The sequence below is a fragment of the Diabrotica undecimpunctata genome, chromosome 2, assembly GCF_040954645.1.
Source record: "Diabrotica undecimpunctata isolate CICGRU chromosome 2, icDiaUnde3, whole genome shotgun sequence".
Classification (NCBI taxonomy): domain Eukaryota; kingdom Metazoa; phylum Arthropoda; class Insecta; order Coleoptera; family Chrysomelidae; genus Diabrotica; species Diabrotica undecimpunctata.
Genome location: NC_092804.1, coordinates 149,690,619 through 149,711,447, shown reverse-complemented (window position 1 = coordinate 149,711,447; position 20,829 = coordinate 149,690,619). Strand labels below are relative to the sequence as shown.

The 20,829-nt window shown below is 34.6% G+C and overlaps 1 protein-coding gene across 1 annotated transcript in view; it reads left to right on the top strand.

Moving 5' to 3' along the window:
• Window positions 1-20,829, top strand: part of LOC140433949 (ionotropic receptor 75a-like) — a 48,532-nt gene that overhangs the window by 16,880 nt on the left and 10,823 nt on the right. The window contains exons 4-8 of the mRNA XM_072521920.1: window positions 3,140-3,294; window positions 9,114-9,463; window positions 16,193-16,368; window positions 16,448-16,689; window positions 19,957-20,241. Of these exons, the coding sequence (XP_072378021.1) occupies window positions 3,140-3,294; window positions 9,114-9,463; window positions 16,193-16,368; window positions 16,448-16,689; window positions 19,957-20,241 (1,208 nt within the window). The remainder of the gene's footprint in view (window positions 1-3,139; window positions 3,295-9,113; window positions 9,464-16,192; window positions 16,369-16,447; window positions 16,690-19,956; window positions 20,242-20,829) is intronic.

Here is a 20,829-nt window from a genome sequence, read left to right as displayed (position 1 = left end):
GCCGCTCTCATCCAGTTTTTATTGAGTTTTCTTAAATCGTCAGTCCATCTTGTAGGTGGTCGACCGACGCTTCTCTTGTCTTCCCTTGGCCTCCATTCCAATAACCTCTTTGTCCATCGCCCATCTGTCATTCTGGCTATGTGTCCTGCCCATCTCCATTTTAGTCTGGCTATCTTCTCGATGATGTCAGTCACTCCGGTTCTTCTCCTGATGTCTTCGTTGGTTATTCTGTCTCGCAGAGTTATTCCTAACATGGACCGCTCCATTCTTCTCTGCGTGACTCTCAGTTTGGTAGCTGCTGCTTTTGTTAAGGTAAGTGTTTCTGCTCCGTACGTCAAGACTGGGAGGACGCACTGATCAAATACCTTTCTCTTTAGGCATGTGGGCAGCTCACTTTTAAAAGTTTCTCTCAGTTTTCCAAATGCTGCCCACCCAATGCCGATTCTTCTCTTCAGTTCATGAGTCTGGTTATCCCTGCCAATCATAATTTCATGTCCCAGGTATTTATATCTATCTACGAGTTCTATTTCTTTCCCACCAATACTGATGTTCTGGTTGGGTACCAAATTGGTCATGATTTTTGTTTTCGAGATATTTATATTTAAACCTACACTTTCTGTAGCCACAACGAGTTCCTGTACCATCTCTCTTGCCATACCTAGATCTTCAGCTATTATAAGTATATCATCGGCGAAACATAAGTTGTTTAGATATTCTCCATCTATTTTTATTCCCTTTGTCATCCAATCCAAATTCTTAAAAGCATGTTCTAGCACCGTATTAAAAAGTTTAGGTGACATTGGGTCTCCTTGTCTAACCCCCCGTTCTATTTTTATGCGATTACTGTTAGTATGTAATCTGACAGTGGTTGTTGCCTGCAGGTATATTTTGTATATAATAATTTAGTATATCTATAATCTAGCCTGCATTCTTTAAGCCCCTGTAATACTTTGCTTAGCTCAACTGTGTCAAAGGCTTTGTGAAAATCGATAAATATTAGAACTAGAGGTTTATTGTATTCCACTGCTTTCTCTATTAGGGTTTTTATACTTTGTTATAGAGTACATGTCATTTGAAAATCATTCACAGTTTGGTAAATTAAAGTTAGCCGTCAGATTATAGTGTGTAGATAATAAATAATTTTACATAAATAAATTTTATATAAAAAACACAAAACAACATCGAAAAGTAGTTCTAGCAAACAACAAACTTTCGTGCACAATAGTGTAAAATATCTATATGTATGACAAAGATGAAAAGGTGAACCTAGTTCGTAAAGTAGTAGTCGAAATCTACTAGACATATGTAACTATATGCAACGAAACATAAATTAGCACATGTTTCCACATATAGATGAAAAAAAAGCAAACACAATATAATACGTATGTTCTGCTTCGTTAGTTCCGATCTAGATATTATTATTTACATATACCACTGATATCGTGCATAATTTATTTATCGAATAAATAATTTTGGGTCCCACTAAGCGTGACTGACTTGGCACATTTGTTCTTGTAAATCATTGTTCTAAAAAATCTTCAAGGATATGAATATTGTAGAATAAATATTCCCGTTTACTTTTATTTATTTCAAGTTCTGCATATCTTTTATAATAGGTTAGAACATTGAGTAATAGCGTTTTAATATTTTTATGAAATTGATTGTTCAATCCATAAAAAATAAATACCATGTTTTAACAATAGCCAATAAAAAATTATTGTTTATGAGTTTAATTATAACTTTTGTATAAAATGAAAGTCTGTATTTTACTATTTTTAAATGTTCAAGAAAATCAAGGTTAAATAGGTAAATGAAAGCTACAAAACGATATCATAAAACCAATATTCGTAAAAATTTTATAAACATATAAAACATCTACAGTGTATCAATTTTAAAACTTACAGTGGGCTTAAAAAAACTTACAATTTACAACTTACAATCTCACGAACAAAAGCTGATATCGAAAAATGCTTAAAACCGTTTCTAGGACAGTAACAATGAAATAAAATGACATAAAAGAGACCTCACCCCCATCAACCCCCTAGGCCCCACCCATCACAACCAAATAAGTTTAAATTGCAAACCCCTACTTGTGATACATCATTGAAAAGATATAAAAATGCTATCCAATGGTATAAATAATAATTATAAAGGGTGACGTAATAATTGTGAAACTTTGGATTAAATAAACAATTTAATGAGGTTTTTGTTGAACTGCAAATGTGTTAAACATGTCAATTAAATAAATGATCAAAGTGGGTTCCGTTGTTTTGTAAACAACAATACAGCCTATTTTCAAATTTTGCACGAACTTTGTCAAATGTTGTTCTAGTAATAGCGCGACATGCTTGCGTAATTCTTTCTCGCAATTCCCCAATTGATGCAGGTTGAGTTTTATAAACAACTGACTTGAGATATCCCCATAGAAAAAGGTCAGGTGGCGGTAAGTCTGGTGAACTCGGTGGCCACTCAATAGGACCTCTCCTTCTAAAACATTTGTTCGGATAATTAGTATCCAACCAGTGACTAACTGGACCTGCATAGTGAGGAGGTGCTCCATCTTGTTGGAAGTGCAGCAAATCTTCGTCGAGCTAGGTTGCCTCGTTCGTCCCTTTGGTTCTCTAATTAATTCACAATTCAAGGTTCAAAGGTATTTTCCAGCATATCCAAATAAATGTCGCCACTTAAATTGCCTGGTATGAACAAGTGGCCAATTATAGCATCTAATATTCCTGCCCAACCATTCATTTTTTCAGGATATTAGTTATAACCATTCAAAGTACATTAATCAGTGAAACAAATATTTTTTAACATTCTCGGTTCAACGCGAATTCTTTCAATCATGAGTTCACAAAATTCGTCGGTCTGGGTCATCATCGCCTAGTTCTTGAAGAATTTGTGTTTTGTATGAATGGAGCTTATGTAATTTCAACACCTTTCTAACCGACCATTGTGAAAGTCCTATCATTGAAGATACTTGACGTGTTGATGCAGTAAACTCTATTGCAAAATTTCCAAGGACCTCAATTTGGGATTCTTCATTCAGTAATCTTGGGGCATCCTCATCCTCATAGTTATATGACCGCAACCAAAAACAATTATGTAATGTAAATGTTTAAAATATTTTTCTTTATTTTAGAGTCCTTTAATCTACTTAAACTATTAACAAAACAAAAAGCGTTTTTTCGAGTAGTGGGCGTAGATCCCACCAAGTTGAACCACAGGAAATATCCACAAAAACAATTATTTGCATTAGACTTAGAATGTAAAAATTCTAAAAAGCTTCTAGAAGCGGTGAGTTTAAATAAAATATTTACTAACAATTTGGCACATTTGGCGTCATAGGCCCACCGATGGGCAGTTTCAATGTTTCCTTTAACACCGCGTGCCCACCCGTGAGCAAGAGCTTGCTTTTTTGATGTTGCTTGCTTCAAGTCGCCGTGGCCATCCGTGGCACAGTTTATATTAGTTTGACATATGGTAAGTATTCAGTGGTCCCAGAAAACAAAACAAAAATTACGTGTACTGAGCAGAATGAATGTATCGGTTGTGAATAAACGATCAAACTGAGCAAAATATTAAAAAACAAGTAATTTTAACGTAATACAACAAAAAATAATAAAAATGAAATTTTTGGAAATGAGATAGTTGCTAGATGCTTTTAAAAACATTCGAGGCACAATGACAGATTACACGTATCGCGATATGTATTATTTTTGTTCTCACTTTTACGAGTGTACGGATTTTACGCTGAGACATAGCCTTGTAACATGGGCTGCACCTTTTTCTGGTAACCCTATTTTGTCTCTCGTATTCTTTTAGGAAGGCTTTTATCTTGGAATTGAAAGGTCTTGATAGTATTGGATTCAAAACTTGATAAACCAGAGCCTCGCCGATATTTTCTTTCAATTCTATTATACCCAATTTCTTGTTATTAATTTTCTTTTATAGATGCAGAGCATTTACCATAGATATTGAAGTAACAACATGAAAAACGAGTCGCTTATACCACTTGACGATTCTTCTCACGTATAGCGCATAAGATGCCATCTGGTCAGAAGTGTCGACAAAAGCTTTTCCTTTATTGTAATCTACAACCATCGCTGGTTTATCAACGTCTTGTCCTCTACGATTTGTCAGCATAGAGTCGTCATATTTGGTAGTGAGCATAAGAACATCTCTTTTATCTTTCCATCTGTAGACAACTGTTTTATTTTTGTTTTGTTGGACCACGACTTCGCCCTTTCTCCATTTAGCTTTTACAACATCTGGAGGATTATATTTTCCGTTTGTCCTTAAGGTTTCTACTAGATATGTTTGCCGTTGAATTAGACTATTAGACAGCGAAACACTAGTGTACTAGTTATCTGTATATAAAGTTCTACATGTATCAAAAAGTCCCTTCATCAGTTTTATGACAATGTTTTCGGCAACTGATATATCGTCTGCTCTTTCTTTGTCTGTGTAGACTTTAACCTCTAGTCTCTAGACTATAGCCTCCATCAATACAGAGTTTGAAAACCTTTATCTCATACTTATGTCTTTTATTGGGAATGTACTCTCGGAAATAATACGTCCATGGTACGTTGCTTTCGTCAATACAAACTTTTTCTTTGGGATTATAAAATTCTTTGAATTTATTTTCTAGTACGTTTAAGAATTTAAAAATTTTGTGGCGCCTCCCTTACGGATTAATTGGTTGCTCATTGTTTGATAGATCAAACATCGAAAGTAACATCTCAAATCTATTGCGGGTCATTATTTTTGAAATTTCAGTTTTATAAATTATTTTCCAATAATCCCCCAATTTTAGCAAATGCACAAGTCCCATTCACAAGACGATACCAAAAACTTGATCTCTATACGATCAGTGTCAACCTATTTATTAAGTCTTGTAGTTTGACTTCCTGCTGGGGCAGCTTCATTCGCAGTGTTTCTTTGTGCAGCAAATCTATTGGTTTCTTTCACAAATAATGATATAATCTCATCGTCTATGAAGTATTCAAAGTAACTCAAAAGATATACTCCACGAAGTTCCTGGATTATATTTTCGGATACACCAGTGTGGGCATCAAGAAAATTAAATTTAAATCTGTCCCCTCACATAGGCTCCCAGTTGGTCTGGGGTATTGAAACAATAAATGCTTCGACCAACGAAATAAGTAATTCATTCTCAATATCCATAGTCGCTGGTGGAGTTCAGAAAATCACAACGAACAATACAGGATGACGTAGCAACACGGAGCGACGTACCTTGAGCAGTATCCAAAAAACTCAACTGGTCCTCTGGTCGGTCGACAAAGATCGATGTGTGTGCGCGCGTTCATTTGGTACTATACGCTTTGGAACGACGGTAACGACCACGGCAGCCGTCCATGTAGTGACATTCATCGATCGCCACACGACATCGATGCCGTGCCGTTTGGCGATCGATGTGTGTGCACGCTCACATTGTTTCTTCGCGCCACCAAAGGAATTTTGTTCGATCGAACTTTTATCGACCGTCCAAATTCGATGTGTGTGCGGCTAGCGTAATGCCATTGACTAATTACTATAATCTATTATACTGATAGGGGTAGCGGGTAGGAACTACTTTGGAGTCCCTTGGATTCTATTGGATAGTCCTATCAGGGAAAGTAAATCAATCCCTGCCCTCCGCAGATTCCAGGAGCCTCTTGACCCGGGAAGCTAGCACCTGCTAAGGGTCCCTTGTCCAGGGTCACGGATGAAGTCCAGAACATCATCCAAGGCGACGAAGAATACTTTCGATACGGTGAAGATGGCGGAGCTGGCAACCCTTGATTTTAGGGATAGTATAAGATCACAAACTGTAGTCTGATCCAGAGTGGACGGTTACGAACAGTGTCTGATCCAGAATGGACGGCTGAATACACACTCACCAACACGTCTGGCCAGCGCGGTGTTTTAAGGCTTAATTCTAAAACGATAGGAGTAAGTCCCCAGGTGGGTAGATCATACATTATTGGCAAGTCCCACTCCTTTATAAAAAAGGACAGCTTCATGGAATCTGGGGGAAGCAAGAAATCGCTAAAAACAACAAACTTGAATATGGCAACACTCAATGTAAGGTGCTTAAACAGAGATGAAAAAAATGTATGAGCTAGAAGAAGAAATAAAAGACCTAAAGTGGGACATAATTGGTCTCGCAGAGGTAAAAAGGAAAGGTGAGGAGCGCATAACATTGCAATCAGGTAACAACTTGTATTACAAAGGGCACAAAGAACAATAAAATAGAACAATATGTGGGAATCTCAAAAAGAATTGCAATGATTGTGATAAATATAAACGAGAAAATCACCCTAAAAATCATTCAAGTGTACGCCCCAACTTCAACACACCCCGATGAAGAGATAGATGAGTTCTACGAGAAAATAATAGAAACCAACACGAACTATCACAGCACTTACACACTTATAATAGGAGATTTCAACGCTAAGATTGGACAACGACTAGAAGAAAGCGAAAACTATATTGGTGAATTCGGCTATGGTGTTAGAAATGAGAGAGGAGAAACCCTGATTAACTTCCTACATAGCAACAAATATTTCGTAATGAACACATTTTATAAGAAAAAACCGCAAAGAAAGTGGACGTGGTTATCACCAGACGGAAAAACAAGGAACGAAATCGATTACATCATGTGTAACAAGAAAGATATCGTAGAAGATATAACAGTAATAAATAATGTCTCTCTGGGTAGTGATCACAGAATGGTTAGAGCAGCTAAACTAAGGATTAAGTATAGCAAACGTAGAATTAACTTTAATAACACGATACAAATAGACACAGAAAAGCTAAAAGTCGATAAAGAAAAATATGCTAGCAAATTAAAAACCGCCCAAGCACTGAATCTAGAACAACTCAGCGTTAATAAAATTAACTCACTTATACCAAAAGAACTATTGAATGCTAGCTCAGAAGTAGCAACCCGCCATAACAACAACAACAAAAAATCCAAAATAAGTGCAGAATCGAAGAATATGCTGAAACAACGAAAAGAGCTCCTGTCACTAAACAAAAGAAATACCACAGAATACAAAGAACTTAATCGAGCCATACGAAAACAGATAAAAGACGATATTAAAAAACATCAACAAGAACATGTAGAAAGAGTGATAGAGAAAAATCGAAGTCTGAAATATACCAAACCGAAATTAGGAAAGAAAAATATTATAACTATGAAAAATCAACAAGGCCAACTAGAAACAAGCAAAGCTCAGATATCAAACATAGTTGAAAACTTCTATACTGAGTTATACCGCTCAAGAAACGATCCCCCCGACTCTTCAAAGCAAAATCTGAAAAGACAAATAACAAACGTAAATTCTGAAGTAATGCCCGAAATAAGCGAAGTAGAAATAGAAAATGCAATTAAAGAATTGAAAAGAAATAAAGCACCGGGTAGTGATGGAATTCTGGCAGAAATGTTGAAAGAAGGCGGAGAAGTAGTCATCAGGTACCTAAAAATACTTTTTAATAAATGCCTATTTGAAGGAAACATACCAAAGGAATGGAATACTGCTAACACAATATTAATACACAAAAAAGGGGACAATACAGATCTGAAAAATTATCGTCCAATATCACTACTATCACAACTTTATAAAACATTCACAAAAATAATTACAAATAGATTGACAACAAAGTTCGATGTATATCAACCAGTAGAGCAAGCCGGATTTAGAAAAGGGTTCAGTACATGTGACCATCTTCACACACTAAAGGTCCTAATAGAAAAAGTTAACGAATACAATTTACCAATCTGTTTAGCATTTATAGACTACGAGAAATCTTTTGACAGCATAGAATTATGGGCTATTGAGGAAGCACTGGTCAACAGCAGAATAGATTCTAGATATAGGATATTAATACATAATGTATATCAACACGCTGAAATGGTAGTCACGATGGATAACGGAATGAAAACGAGGCCAATAAAAATCAACCGAGGAGTAAGACAGGGAGACACCATATCTCCAAAACTATTTACTGCCGCACTTAAAGACATCTTTAAATCACTAAATTGGGAAACGAAGGGACTATCGATAAACGGAAAGTATTTAAACCATCTAAGATATGCAGATGACGTAGTACTAATAGCCGACAGCTGGAAAGAACTGAAGACGATGATCGATGAGCTTCATACGGAATCCATAAAAAAAAGGACTGAAAATGAATCTGAGTAAAACTAAGCTAATGTCGAATAAAGATGATCAACCGACGATAACCATCCAAGGAACAAAAGTGGAACATGTAGAAGAATACATATATCTGGGTCAGAATATCAAGGTAAACAAAGAAAACCAAACTACCGAAATAAGCAGACGAGTAAGAATGGGATGGGCCGCATTTGGAAAACCCTCATACATACTGAAAGACAAAAAGATACCCCAAAACCTTCGAACAAAAGTGTTCGATTCTTGTATCCTTCCCGTTCTCACTTACGGAGCTCAAACCTGGACATTCACAAAAAAGAACATGGACAAGATTCGAAAAACTCAGCGAGCCATGGAACGACAGATGCTTGGTATCTCACTAATAGATCGGCAAACGAACGAAGCAATCCGGAACAGAACAAAAATAAAGGACGCCGCGAAACAAGCAGCTAAATTAAAATGGAAATGGGCTAGACACAACGAACGTCTTGAAGATGGTAGATGGAACAAAGAAGTCGGAAACTGGCGACCGTACGATGCGAAGAGACCAAGAGGAAGACCTCAAATGCGCTGGAGCGACGATATCAAAAGAGTCGCAGGACCAATGTGGAAACGCCTAGCACACAACAGGGATGAATGGCGAGAAATGGGAGAGGCCTTTATTCGACAATTCGGATAAAAAAAGGGCTATAAAAAAAAATTATACTGATTATAATATTAGTGCTGGATTACTTATACCGGCAATCGCTATGTCGTCAGAGACCCATTGGTTTAATAGAAGGGTACACTGGATGATCCAAACCACCACACGACTAGAAGAGGTTGACATATCGGCTCTAGTATTTAGTTACCATTAGTCGTTACACCAAATCATATTATTGTAGCAATATTTTAAAGTAAAAATCTTAACCTTACTCAGACATTGATTATTTTCAGGCTAACGACCGTAAATATTTCATGTTTCCATTTAAATGGATACTTTTTCATTCAACTCCGCTAGAAGGTTTGTTAGAAAATACGTTACAAAGTTTAGATATATTGGTCGACAGTGATGTCACTCTCTGTTATTTCCAAGATAATGAAGCTGCATTAACGAAAATTTTTAAGTATCATCATACATTACCACTTCAGAGAGAGAATGCAGGTTTGTGGATCAAAGACGGCTTAGATGATTTTGGTATAGAAAAAAAACCTGCAAAAAGAAGAAATGATTTAAAAGGAATTACTCTCAATGTGTGTATAGTGGTTACTCACAATGAAACATTCAAACATTTAACTGATAGAAGGTATATAAAATAATTATACATAATTATTGCTTTAGTTTGATCTTTAAATTTTCACAAGAATGATTTTGTTGAACATAATTTGATACAAAAACAAAGGTAAGACTTTATTTGATATTTCCTTCCATATTTAAATTTTCCAAATTGCTGTTTCTTAATGCACGCTATTTTTTTTTCGCAAATGAAGAATACAGGTCCATAAAGAGCGAAGTTACGAAATGTTTATTTCGAACAAAACAAAGTTTAAATCTTGAAACCAGTTATGGATAAATTATTGATGGTTATCATGAACTCTGTTGATTAGATCAGTTACTTGGGTAATTCAACACACACAAGAAATTAAACTTATATTGATGTTATGCCAAATATAACATAAGCCTTAATTGGTCAAACCACCAAACATTATTGGCCTAAAGGGGTCAAGTCCAAAAAAAATAAGTTATAATGACAAGAAGACAAAAGTTAATAATATAAAATAATTCTAATTCTTGGGCAGGTTATCCACAAATAGTTTTGCTCGTCACCATAGAATCGTTTTAAATCTTGTAAATATTTAAATTGTTTATCCGAGATTTGTATCAAACCTAAAAATAATGTTGTTTAATAATAGTACCTATTACCTTACTTACTATATACAAATCACTAATACGAAGTAAACCAGACTACGGCTGTTTATGCTACGATACTGCTAACAAAACATCTTTAAAAAAACTTGATTACATTCAAAATATGTGCTTGAGATTAGTTTTAGGTGCCACAAGAACTAGTCCAGTAAGTAGCTTACAAGCTCTGGCTAATGAATTGCTCTTAAGCCTACGAAGGCAACTCCTATCACTAAATTACGTTACCAGAATTTCAGCAAACAACAGCAATATAACCTACTCAACAATACTTTGCAGAACAAATATATCGTCCGATCTTTACAGAAACATTGCGATAAAAAACGACCATTTTCTAAGCGAATAAAACGTATTGGTCTTAATTTAGAACAGTTCAGTCTTACTATGCCTATTCATGTAAATTTTCCTCCTCGGATGATCAAACCTCCAAAAATAGACACGTCTCTAAAAGAACTCCCAAAACATTCCACACATCCTTTCCTTATACAGCAAGCTTATAAAAATGTAATATCCAAATACCCAACAGCCCATCAAATCTTCACTGATGCTTCCAAATGTGATGAAGGACATGCTGCAGCCTACATATACGAAAACGTCAAGTCTGTCATACGAATCCCAACAAATTGTTGTATATATACCGGAGAACTTACGGCAATTCACCAGGCCATGAAAAAATGTGGTTTTATCAATGAAAACAAACAAATTTGTTATTATCACCGATTCAATGAGCGTATTACTTGGAATAAAACAGCTATATACAACTCACGCCATACTTCTCAAGATCAAAGAAGAGTTATCATATCTACAGACTCAACAAAAAGATATTTCCTTTATCTGGGTACCTTTCCATATGGGAATAAGTGGTAATGAGGAAGTGACTCTCTGGCAAGCAATGCAACAACCGACCAAAGTATTGCTATCAGAAATCAAATGCCTTGGACCGATCACAAAGTAAATAATATTAAAGCCCACATGTACAGAGCGTGGCAAACTACTTGGGATCACACTGCCAACAAACTCAAAGAATGTGTAAGTTAAGTAGGAACCAAACTCATCTTACCAAGTAATAGAAAAGACCAAGTCATCATCAACCGTCTCCGAATAGGACATACTTCCCTTACCCACAAGCATATCTTCAACCAGGAGGCTGCTCCGATGTGTACCAAATGCAACACTCAGTTGTCACTTGTCAGTGAAACATATAATTGTCGAATGTCCAGTGTACCAGAAGAAAAGAATCGCGTGTGCCCTTAGTGACAATTTAAAAAGTGTACTAACGTCAAACTTACAGTATCTATTAAGTTATCTTAAAATGACTAAACTATATACCAGATTGTAAAAAATATTTTTTTTATGTAAATATGTATGTATTTCAAGACATTAATATTTTTTCATACCTGAATAAGAATACGGAGGAAATACTAATTCAGTTGCCCACGAATAGGGAGAGTAACTTTAACATAATTAAGTATACGTGTATTGTGGACAATATAATGCAAAAAACTAAACATTGTGTAATTTTTATTTTGTCCCCCACACGAGTCGCAGAATATTTCAAGTGATCTTATTCATACATGGAGAAAATTCCATAAAAAGTCATTCAGCATTGAGCATAATATCGTTGCTTTCCTTTTTGCAAAGTGTTTCTGGGTAAAAGTAAAACACAAGTTTTTGCTGTAGATAGAATGTGGACATTAAAGGCATAGACGTTCAGCTGGCTCTTATAGTAAATACCTTTTGCTGTTATGTTTTGGACACGCAAAATATTTTTAAACATCTGTTTTATGTTTAAGTCTTCAGGTAAATATAATTTTTTTAGTATCATTCACACTGTAGAGGCTTTTTCTGCCTTTAAATGACTTTATGTGTTCGTATTATGTTCGTGTTATGAGCGACTCCAGTTATCTTTGGTGAATTTTGTAATATCTTTATTTTTTTCTTTATTCCATGAATAGATATAAGAGCTTGTCCACAAATACATATTTCTTTTAAGCTATTATCAGTGCTAAAACGTACCCTGTAGCATATGCAGCACTCCTCAAATTTGCTTCGTCTTCATCTTTCCTAGGCCTTCTTCGGCGTAGGGAGTAACGTAATTAATCCACATAAGTATAAGTTCTGCTTATTAATAGAAGTCATTGTGTTAAAATTCCTAAGTAAATTTTTTTTTGCTTCTTCAGGCACACTGTAAAAACATTTTTTTCAAACCTCGTAACATTGCAGTGTAATTTTTTTCATGACATCTCTCATTCTGCCGTGCTTTTTCCATTTTTTTGATTCATTCTGTCTAGGCATTACTTCAGTCTCATTTCCACTAGTATTGTTTTCTGTATTCATTGATATTTACTTTTAAATTATTTGGAAAACAATGAAAACATTAGCTACACCGACGAACCTAACTCTAAACTGCGAGTATTAAACGTCTATCAGCTGGCCACTTCTACGTTAAAATTACTACAAGATGGCACCGTTTGGTCTATTTATGTAAAATTACGACTTGCTTTGTTTTGGACTTTTACCCTTAAAATATTTTCTAGCTCAGTGACTAATACCATGTTTTTTTATACATTTATACACTGCAGCCAATTAGCTTATTGTACATCTTCAACGTTCGTGTAACCTTCTTGTTAAAGTCTAGTATTAAGATTTTTAAGTCGCTCAAGCGCCCTTAATGTGACTTAATAACCACTTTTACGTACCTTCCAAAGCAGAGAGTGGTGGCTCAGTTAAATTCGAAATCGAAAAATTTCTGGTGTCGGTGCCGTGGATCGAACTCAGGCAATCCAAATTTATAATCAAGTGCCATAGCCACTAAGCTACGGAAGCTTAGTGGCTTAGGAAATACGAGTACCATATGAATGATGAAGACTTTTACTTTTAATAGGTATGCACGAAAATAAATAAAAAATCATGTTCAACTTCAACTCAAATCAACTTTTAAACAATTAGGATAACTTGTAAACTATTGCTTGTGGGCGAAATATTACTTCATATTTGAAAAGCTAACAATTTTTACAAGAATTTAAACTAAAAAAAGTTATTCTGGGACGATAAAGTAAAAAGTACGGATGTTTTTTTAATTCGCAGCTAATTTGTTTATAACAATTAAGAAACTTAATTAGTCTCATTTTAAAGATAAATATTTATTCGAAGTGAAACTGTTATGATTCATACATAAAAATTTTATCATTATTGTACTTGAACATGTTTTGAAGTTACTGGAACGGGAAAGTGAATGAATAAATAATATCGACTGCGATATGCTTAGTTACCTACGATTCGCAGATGACTTTGTCCTTATTTCAGATAATCTAACAATTGGCAGTGATAGGTTAACCGATGCAGCACATAAGGTAGGTCTGAATATTAAATAGCAAAAGACCAAAATGATAACGAATTTAGTTCCGAGCGATCCTTTAAAGGCAGTAGACGTCCAAATTGAAGTTGTTGAAAGCTACACATACTTTGAAAATATGGTAAAAATTTGCGGAAATAATCAAATTGCTGAACTGCTGGAGAATAGCTTTGGGATAGACAGCATATGGAAAACTAAGTGATATGTTTAAACGTGATCTTAAAGGTGACCTTAAAAAGAAGAGCCGTTAATCAGTGTGACCTACCTAATCTTACATATGAAGCAGGGCTACTTACTCTCAGAAGTATATCTGCACGTGAATTACAAATGACGCAAGGAAGAATGGAAAGGTCCTGATTAGGCATAACGTTGAGTAATAGGGCGAGAAACTAAAAAAATTGTAGAAGAAGTGGTGTAGAAGACATTATAAAACACTGTTTATGTTATGTAGCGCTAGATGTGTTAGACCAGTTTGAGATTTGATGTGATATTGACTATAAATTAACTTAAAATTAATAGCGATTAAAAGAAAATAAAAAGGTTATATCGTCAGGTGACAAGTAAAACTTACTAGGTACCATATTGAAAGAAAAAAGGTTTTAAAGCATATTCTAATGTAACTCCCCAGATATTATCTAAAAACTCAAGCTATAGCAGAATATACACTCAATAAAGGAAAGACGGAAAGTAAACTCAATGTCATAACAGAAGGTAATTATTTTGACAACAGTTCAGGCTAGCTTATCTTATAGAGTTTTAATTAAAAAATTGTGTATAAGTAATAATAATAATAATATAAAAAACGATATTTGTAGCCTGTGACTTTTTTCAGGCAAATGTATTAAACCATTAATGTATTTGGTATTAAACTATCAAATAAAAATCAGATAAAATATATGTGGTAATAGGATAGGCAAAATCTATTCTCAGACGATAGAACAATAAATATTGATAGACAAACAAACATTGGAAATAACGACTTCCCCATCTTAACATCAGAAATAAAATACGCCTTAAAAAATATGAAAATCGGAAAAGCCTCTGGACCTGACTACGTTCATAGTGAAATTATACAACTTTTGGAAGAAGACAATTTAGAACTATTATCAAGACTCTTCAACAGTATATACAAGACTGGTACAATTCCACAAGATTGGTTAACGTCTACGTTTGTGCCTATACCCAAATCAAACAACGCAAAAAAATGTAACGACTTTCGATTAATAAGTCTTATGCCCCATATTCTGAAGCTATTTCTAAAAATTATCCATAACAGAATTTACAAAAAATGCGAAGAAGATATGGGTCCGGAACAATTTGGCTTTCAAAACGGTATGGGAACTCGAGAAGCTTTGTTCAGTTTCATTGTTTTCATGCAAAAGTATCGGGAAAAAACAAAAAGATGTCTACTTGTGCTTTATAGATTATGAAAAGGCTTTTGACAAAGTCAAACACGATCAGCTAATAGAATGCTTGCATAAAAAGAATCTGGATCCAAACGACATTAATACAATACGTGAACTCTACTGGAACCAAAACGCCTCTGTCAGAACTGAATTGGGTGATACTGAAACCATAAACGTCCAAAGAGGAGTTAGACAAGGTTGTATACTATCACCATTATTATTCAACTTGTACTCAGAGGACATCTTTGCACATGCTCTAGATGAAGCACAAGAAGGAATAAAAGTGAATGGAAAAATCGTGAACAATATCAGGTATGCCGATGATACAGTACTGATTGGTGGCAGTGAAGAAGCACTACAAATTCTGTTAACCAAAGTAGTGCTAGAAGGAGAACTATACGGGCTTAAGGTGAATGTAAAAAAACCAAAACAATGGTAATTTTAAAAAAACACATACCAGTTATAAACATACTAGTCAATAACAATCTAGTTGAACAAGTGAAAAAGTTTAATTATCTAGGCTGTTGGATACATGAAACCTTAGACCAAGAGGTTAAATGTAGAATAGAACAGGCAAGAAACACCTTCTTAAAGATGCGACAGTTACTCACTACCCGTAATCTTGATTTGTCCCTACGATACAGCATGATAAAGTGTTATGTATATAGTGTACTATTATACGGCGTGGAAGCTTGGACGTTAACAGTCAGCTCGTTACGACTTTTAGAGAGCTTTGAGATGTGGGTATTTCGTCGTATGCTGAAAATTCCATGGACCGACCGCGTTAGAAATGAAGAAGTTTTAAGGCGTATGAATAGAGAACGTGAACTCACAGAAATTGTCAAGAAGCGTAAAACGTCTTATCTTGGACACATATTTAGACACGACAGGTATAACTTCCTTCAGCTTATTATAGAAGGGAAAATAGAAGGCAGACCCAACAGGCTCGCAGGCCCGGGTAGACGACAAATGACCTGGCTGCGCAACATCAAAGATTGGACAGGATTAGACTTTCAAAGTTTAATAAGGAAAGCCCAAAATGGGGAAGACTTTGCAGAGGTCATCGCCAACTTTCGCTAAGAAGACGGCATCTAAAGAAGAAGAATAGGGCAGGCAAAAATTGATATTACTGTGCAACGAATTTGTCCCATCTTTAGTGATACCTGTAGGTATTTTATGGATGTGTTAATTACTCTAATAGCCTTCCAGAAAAATATCTTAACTACAATTATTGAGCCAATTTTATTTTGATCTTGTTAATTTTGTTTGATCTACTACTTTATGAGTAATATATTTTATGCTAATAAGTATATTTTACTATGACCAGAACTACTTAAAATTTACTTTCCAGGGATAAACATGTGGACTCCATTACTAAAGTTAACTATTTTTTATTGGAACATGTGGCAGATTTTGTAAATGTAAAACTAAATTTATCCTTTGAGGATACATGGGGCTACAAAGTTAATAATACTGATTATTCTGGAATGATGGGCCACCTTTTAAGAAAGGAAGTCGATATTGGAGGTAGTATGAAGTTTTGAAATTTATAGTAGTAGTATGTATATATATAAATGTCTCAAGATATTCAGAATCTTTTTTTCAGGAACACCATTATTTATCTTAGAAGAAAGAATCGATTTACTAGATTATATTGCTATGCCAACAGCAACATACTCCAGGTTTATATTTAGAGAACCGAAATTATCATATGTTACCAATGTTTTTACTCTACCCTTTAACAGACAAGTATGGGCATCAACAATTGCATTAGTTACTATAACTGGTCTAGTGTTATACTTTATCATGAAATGGGAGTATAAAAGCAAGTGTAGTCTTTGTCACGAGGTAATTATAATTTCTTATACTTCTCCTTTATTCAACTTAACACATTGTTCATAATTAATATTTTTTATGGTACATTTGACAATGCTAAAAATCTCGAGGTGTACGACAGATATGTATACTGTCTCCATTATTATTCAATATTTATCCAGAGCACATTATAAACCTAGCGCTAACTGATATAGACGAGAAAACACTTATAAATGAAGAACGACTAAACCACATAATATACGCTGACACTGTCATTTTTGCGGATAGTCTGGAAGGTCTGCAGAAATACATGGTTATAAGCAAAAATAGGATAGCACTGGAACAAACATTAGTTGACCAATAACCGGTATCCCAATTTAAACCATCATTTGGGACACTCGACTGAAATTAAAATAAGGATCGAGAAGGCAAAATCAAAAATCCTCAACAGTCGCGATATTAAATTGAAATGAAAAGTTCATTTAAGCTGCATGGAGTGGAATCATAGACCTTCATAGGTAAGAGTCGAAGCATTAGAAATGGGGTACAATGGAGCAATTTAAGAATTTTCTGGATAGAATAGATAATAGTTAACAATGAAGCAGTTCTGCACAGAATGGGTGAAAAGCGCGAACTGGTCATGACCAAAAAATATCGCAAACTGGAATAGATGAGCTATATAATGCGTAACCAACAATAATACGACCTACTTTGAGCCATACTTTAAAGTATGGTGTATGGAAAAAGAGGTACAAGAAGGAAAAGAATATCCTGGTTGTATAACCTACGAAAATGTTTCAACTTCACAACTACCGGACTTTTTAGGGCATCAGTTAAAATAGCCATATAAGTCTCCAACATCCGTCACAGATAGGCACCATATAAATAAAAGAACTCGAAGGCTCTGGTCCAGTATGTTGCCCTGTGTCTAGTATCTTCTTTTTCGATTAATTTTAGATTTTTAATTATTTCTCCAATTAACAAGTTAGGACTACCTATATGCGTTGATATAAGAAATTCATTGCTTTCAAATGGAATTGGGACTAGGGAAGTACTATTCAGTATTTAAGTGCTAATTCAAAGAGCTAGGGACATAAATAATGATATATTTGTATGCTTTCTAGACTACGAAAAAGATTTTGACAAAGTAAACCACAGTAAACTGATCGATATTCTCAAAAAACAGGTATACAAGATAATGAACCGTAGGAATTTATAGTAAATTTATAAAGGGTGGTCCAAGATGTTTTGAAAATTGGGAAGTGTCAATTAGACCTACAATATTAATTAAGATGACATGAGATCTGTAATGTCAGCACGGGCGCTGTGACGTCATTACAATGGAAAAATGAAATAGATCAGGCGGGGTGAAGGTTAGGTCAGATGAAAGAGTTTTTTAAACATTATAACATTATAATCAATAACATTCAAAATACGAAATAATTTTATAGGAAGTGTTCAAAATGATCTCCTTCAGCTCAACACAACCGTCAAACTGTCTAAGCAGTTCACGTATACATACCGCATATATCATCTCTGGCGTAATCACGGTACACGCTTGTCTAGTTTTAGTTTTTAAATAATCTGCATCTGCAGCTTCACCGTTAATAACGATTTCTTTTAAAAAGCCCAATACAAAAAATCTACGAACTGACGGGTTGTTAGTTCCAATCCATCTGTTTGAAAATGTAGCATTACATTTATTGGTGCATAAAAATGTAGTAATTGATTACAATACCGCTGTTATGCAGAGGTGCGCCATCTTGTTGCCATACCTTAACTCGCATAAAGGAATATTCTGCTGTAACAAAGGTAGAGCTCATTTTTGAGAAAATTCAGATATCTCAGACTATTTAAATATTATTAAAAAAAATCAAAAAAAGTATGATGCTATTAAACGCCCATTAAATAACCCACACCAAACATTAATTCCCCATCTAGTTTGAAAGCGAGTTTCCTTAATCAGTGCGGATTTTCCACTACCCATAATGGGAGTAATGGCGATTTACAATCCCATTATTAAGGAAACGAACTTCATCACTCCACAAAATTCTAGTAAAAAAATCACGAGTGTCTTGCATTAAACTTGCATTATGGCGATGAAGGTTAGTTTTGATCCCAATCGGTGAATAGCAATTAATAGACCAAACACAGTTTAAATAGATAGTAATGCTAATTTTTTAAAATCCTTTGAAATATAATTAAGAATACTCCAGTTTCTGCAACAACGAACTTTATGGACACATTTGGATTAATCGTTACATATGCTAAAACATTTACCGAACAAGTTTTGTTCGGTCTGTATTGGTTTTACATGATCTCTATGTTTACCGTTAGGAAATGAACAATGCCGCTTCTTTTCCTCAACTATAGCAAAAGTTACATAAGACGGTGTTCTTCTTTTGGAAAGCGTTTCGTGTATAAGGCTTGAGCATATCGAGCATTTTTCCTACATTCACCATAAATCAATAGCATATCTACATATTCATAAGGTGTGAACAGGAAAGGCATTTTTACTACAGTATGAACTCACGACAATTGTGGTACTTGTGAGTTGTGTAGTTTTGTAGTATTGTAGTTGTCAAAAAACGATTTAAATAAAATCTTACGGACAATTTGCCTTTCTTGTGAATTTGTAAAAACTAGAAAAGTATGCTAGTTTCAGATTAATTTGGAGATGATAAATGCGCCATTAAATTGATAATTTAGCGTATTTATTAACATTAATACCCTCATTGTGGTACACCGTTGAATTCAGGATAAAAAGCCTTTCATTTGACTTAACCCTTACCCGCATGATCCGCTTAATATTTTCCATTGTAGTTAACAACGCCCGTGATGACGTTACAGATCTCATATATACATTGCATCAATTATTGATAGTACTATAGGTCCAATTAACATTTCCCAATTTTAAAATAAAAATGTTTATACTTCCTGAATTATAGGCTGTTAAAAACATCTTGTAACATCCTAAATATACAACAAAAAGGATCGTTAAAGTTGACAATAATTATTCTGAAACATTTAATATCCATAGAGGAGTTTAACAAGGTTGTATTATATCACCCTCATTTGTCGGTTATTCTTATTAGTATCTTCCCTGTGTTTTCATTAAACGTTCGTTTGTTCTACTACTTTCCCGTCAATATTATATAGATTTTCTTGTTTGACATTTGAGAAACAGTTTGAATATTAGCAACTAAATAAAAATCGAATAATGAATTATTTATCAATTTTTTTTATATACATACTACAAAAAAATATGAATATAAAGTCGATTTAAATTTAATTTTGTAGGACCAATTATTACCCAATAACGAAGTATCTATTACTGAAGTAGCTCTCCTTTCTTATGGAGCATTTTGTCAGCAAGCATCAAATATTATACCAACTAGTATACCTGGACGAATTACCACGATAATTTTGTTCATCTCTTTAATGTTTTTGTACACATCTTATGCAGCCAACATCGTTGCTTTGTTACAGTCATCGTCATCAAATATACAGACCTTGAAAGATCTGCTGGATTCAAGGCTGGGAGTCGGAGTAGATGACAATGTATATAACAGGTTTTATTTTGCTGTAAGTAGATTAAAAAATCAAAATTTTAAATTTACTTTAAAATTTGGTAACGGAAGAGAAAATAAATAATAGAAAAATTTTGTAAAACTTTAAAATGTATAAAAATTAAACATTCAGACACGTGAGATAATCAAAAAAGTACGTTTAGGTTGGGCTGCATTCGGAAAAATGGGAGACGTGTTTAAAACAAATGTCCCAATCTATTTAAAAAGGAAAGCTTTCAACCAGTGCGTTCTACCAGTCCTCACAGACGAACCTGAGTGGAAGATATTATTATCGAACGTATTACAAGGCAAAAGAAGAGATGGGCGGGACATGATTAGCACTCAATGCGCTGCTCGGTTTTACAGGGATCACCGGCGTAAAGGTGAGAGTTGGATTTGGGTAGAAGAAACTAACTCGAGTAAACTAGAACCAACTAGTTACATGTTTTCGAATTTTACTTCTTTATGCCCCATATAAATCGCACACCCCCAAGAATATTGGCACAACTCAAAATTTAGCGTTTTTAAGCTATTACAAGTCTAAGAACAACACATTTGTGCTCTTCATGCCATGAATAGTGACACTTCTGTAGTTCAAAAATCG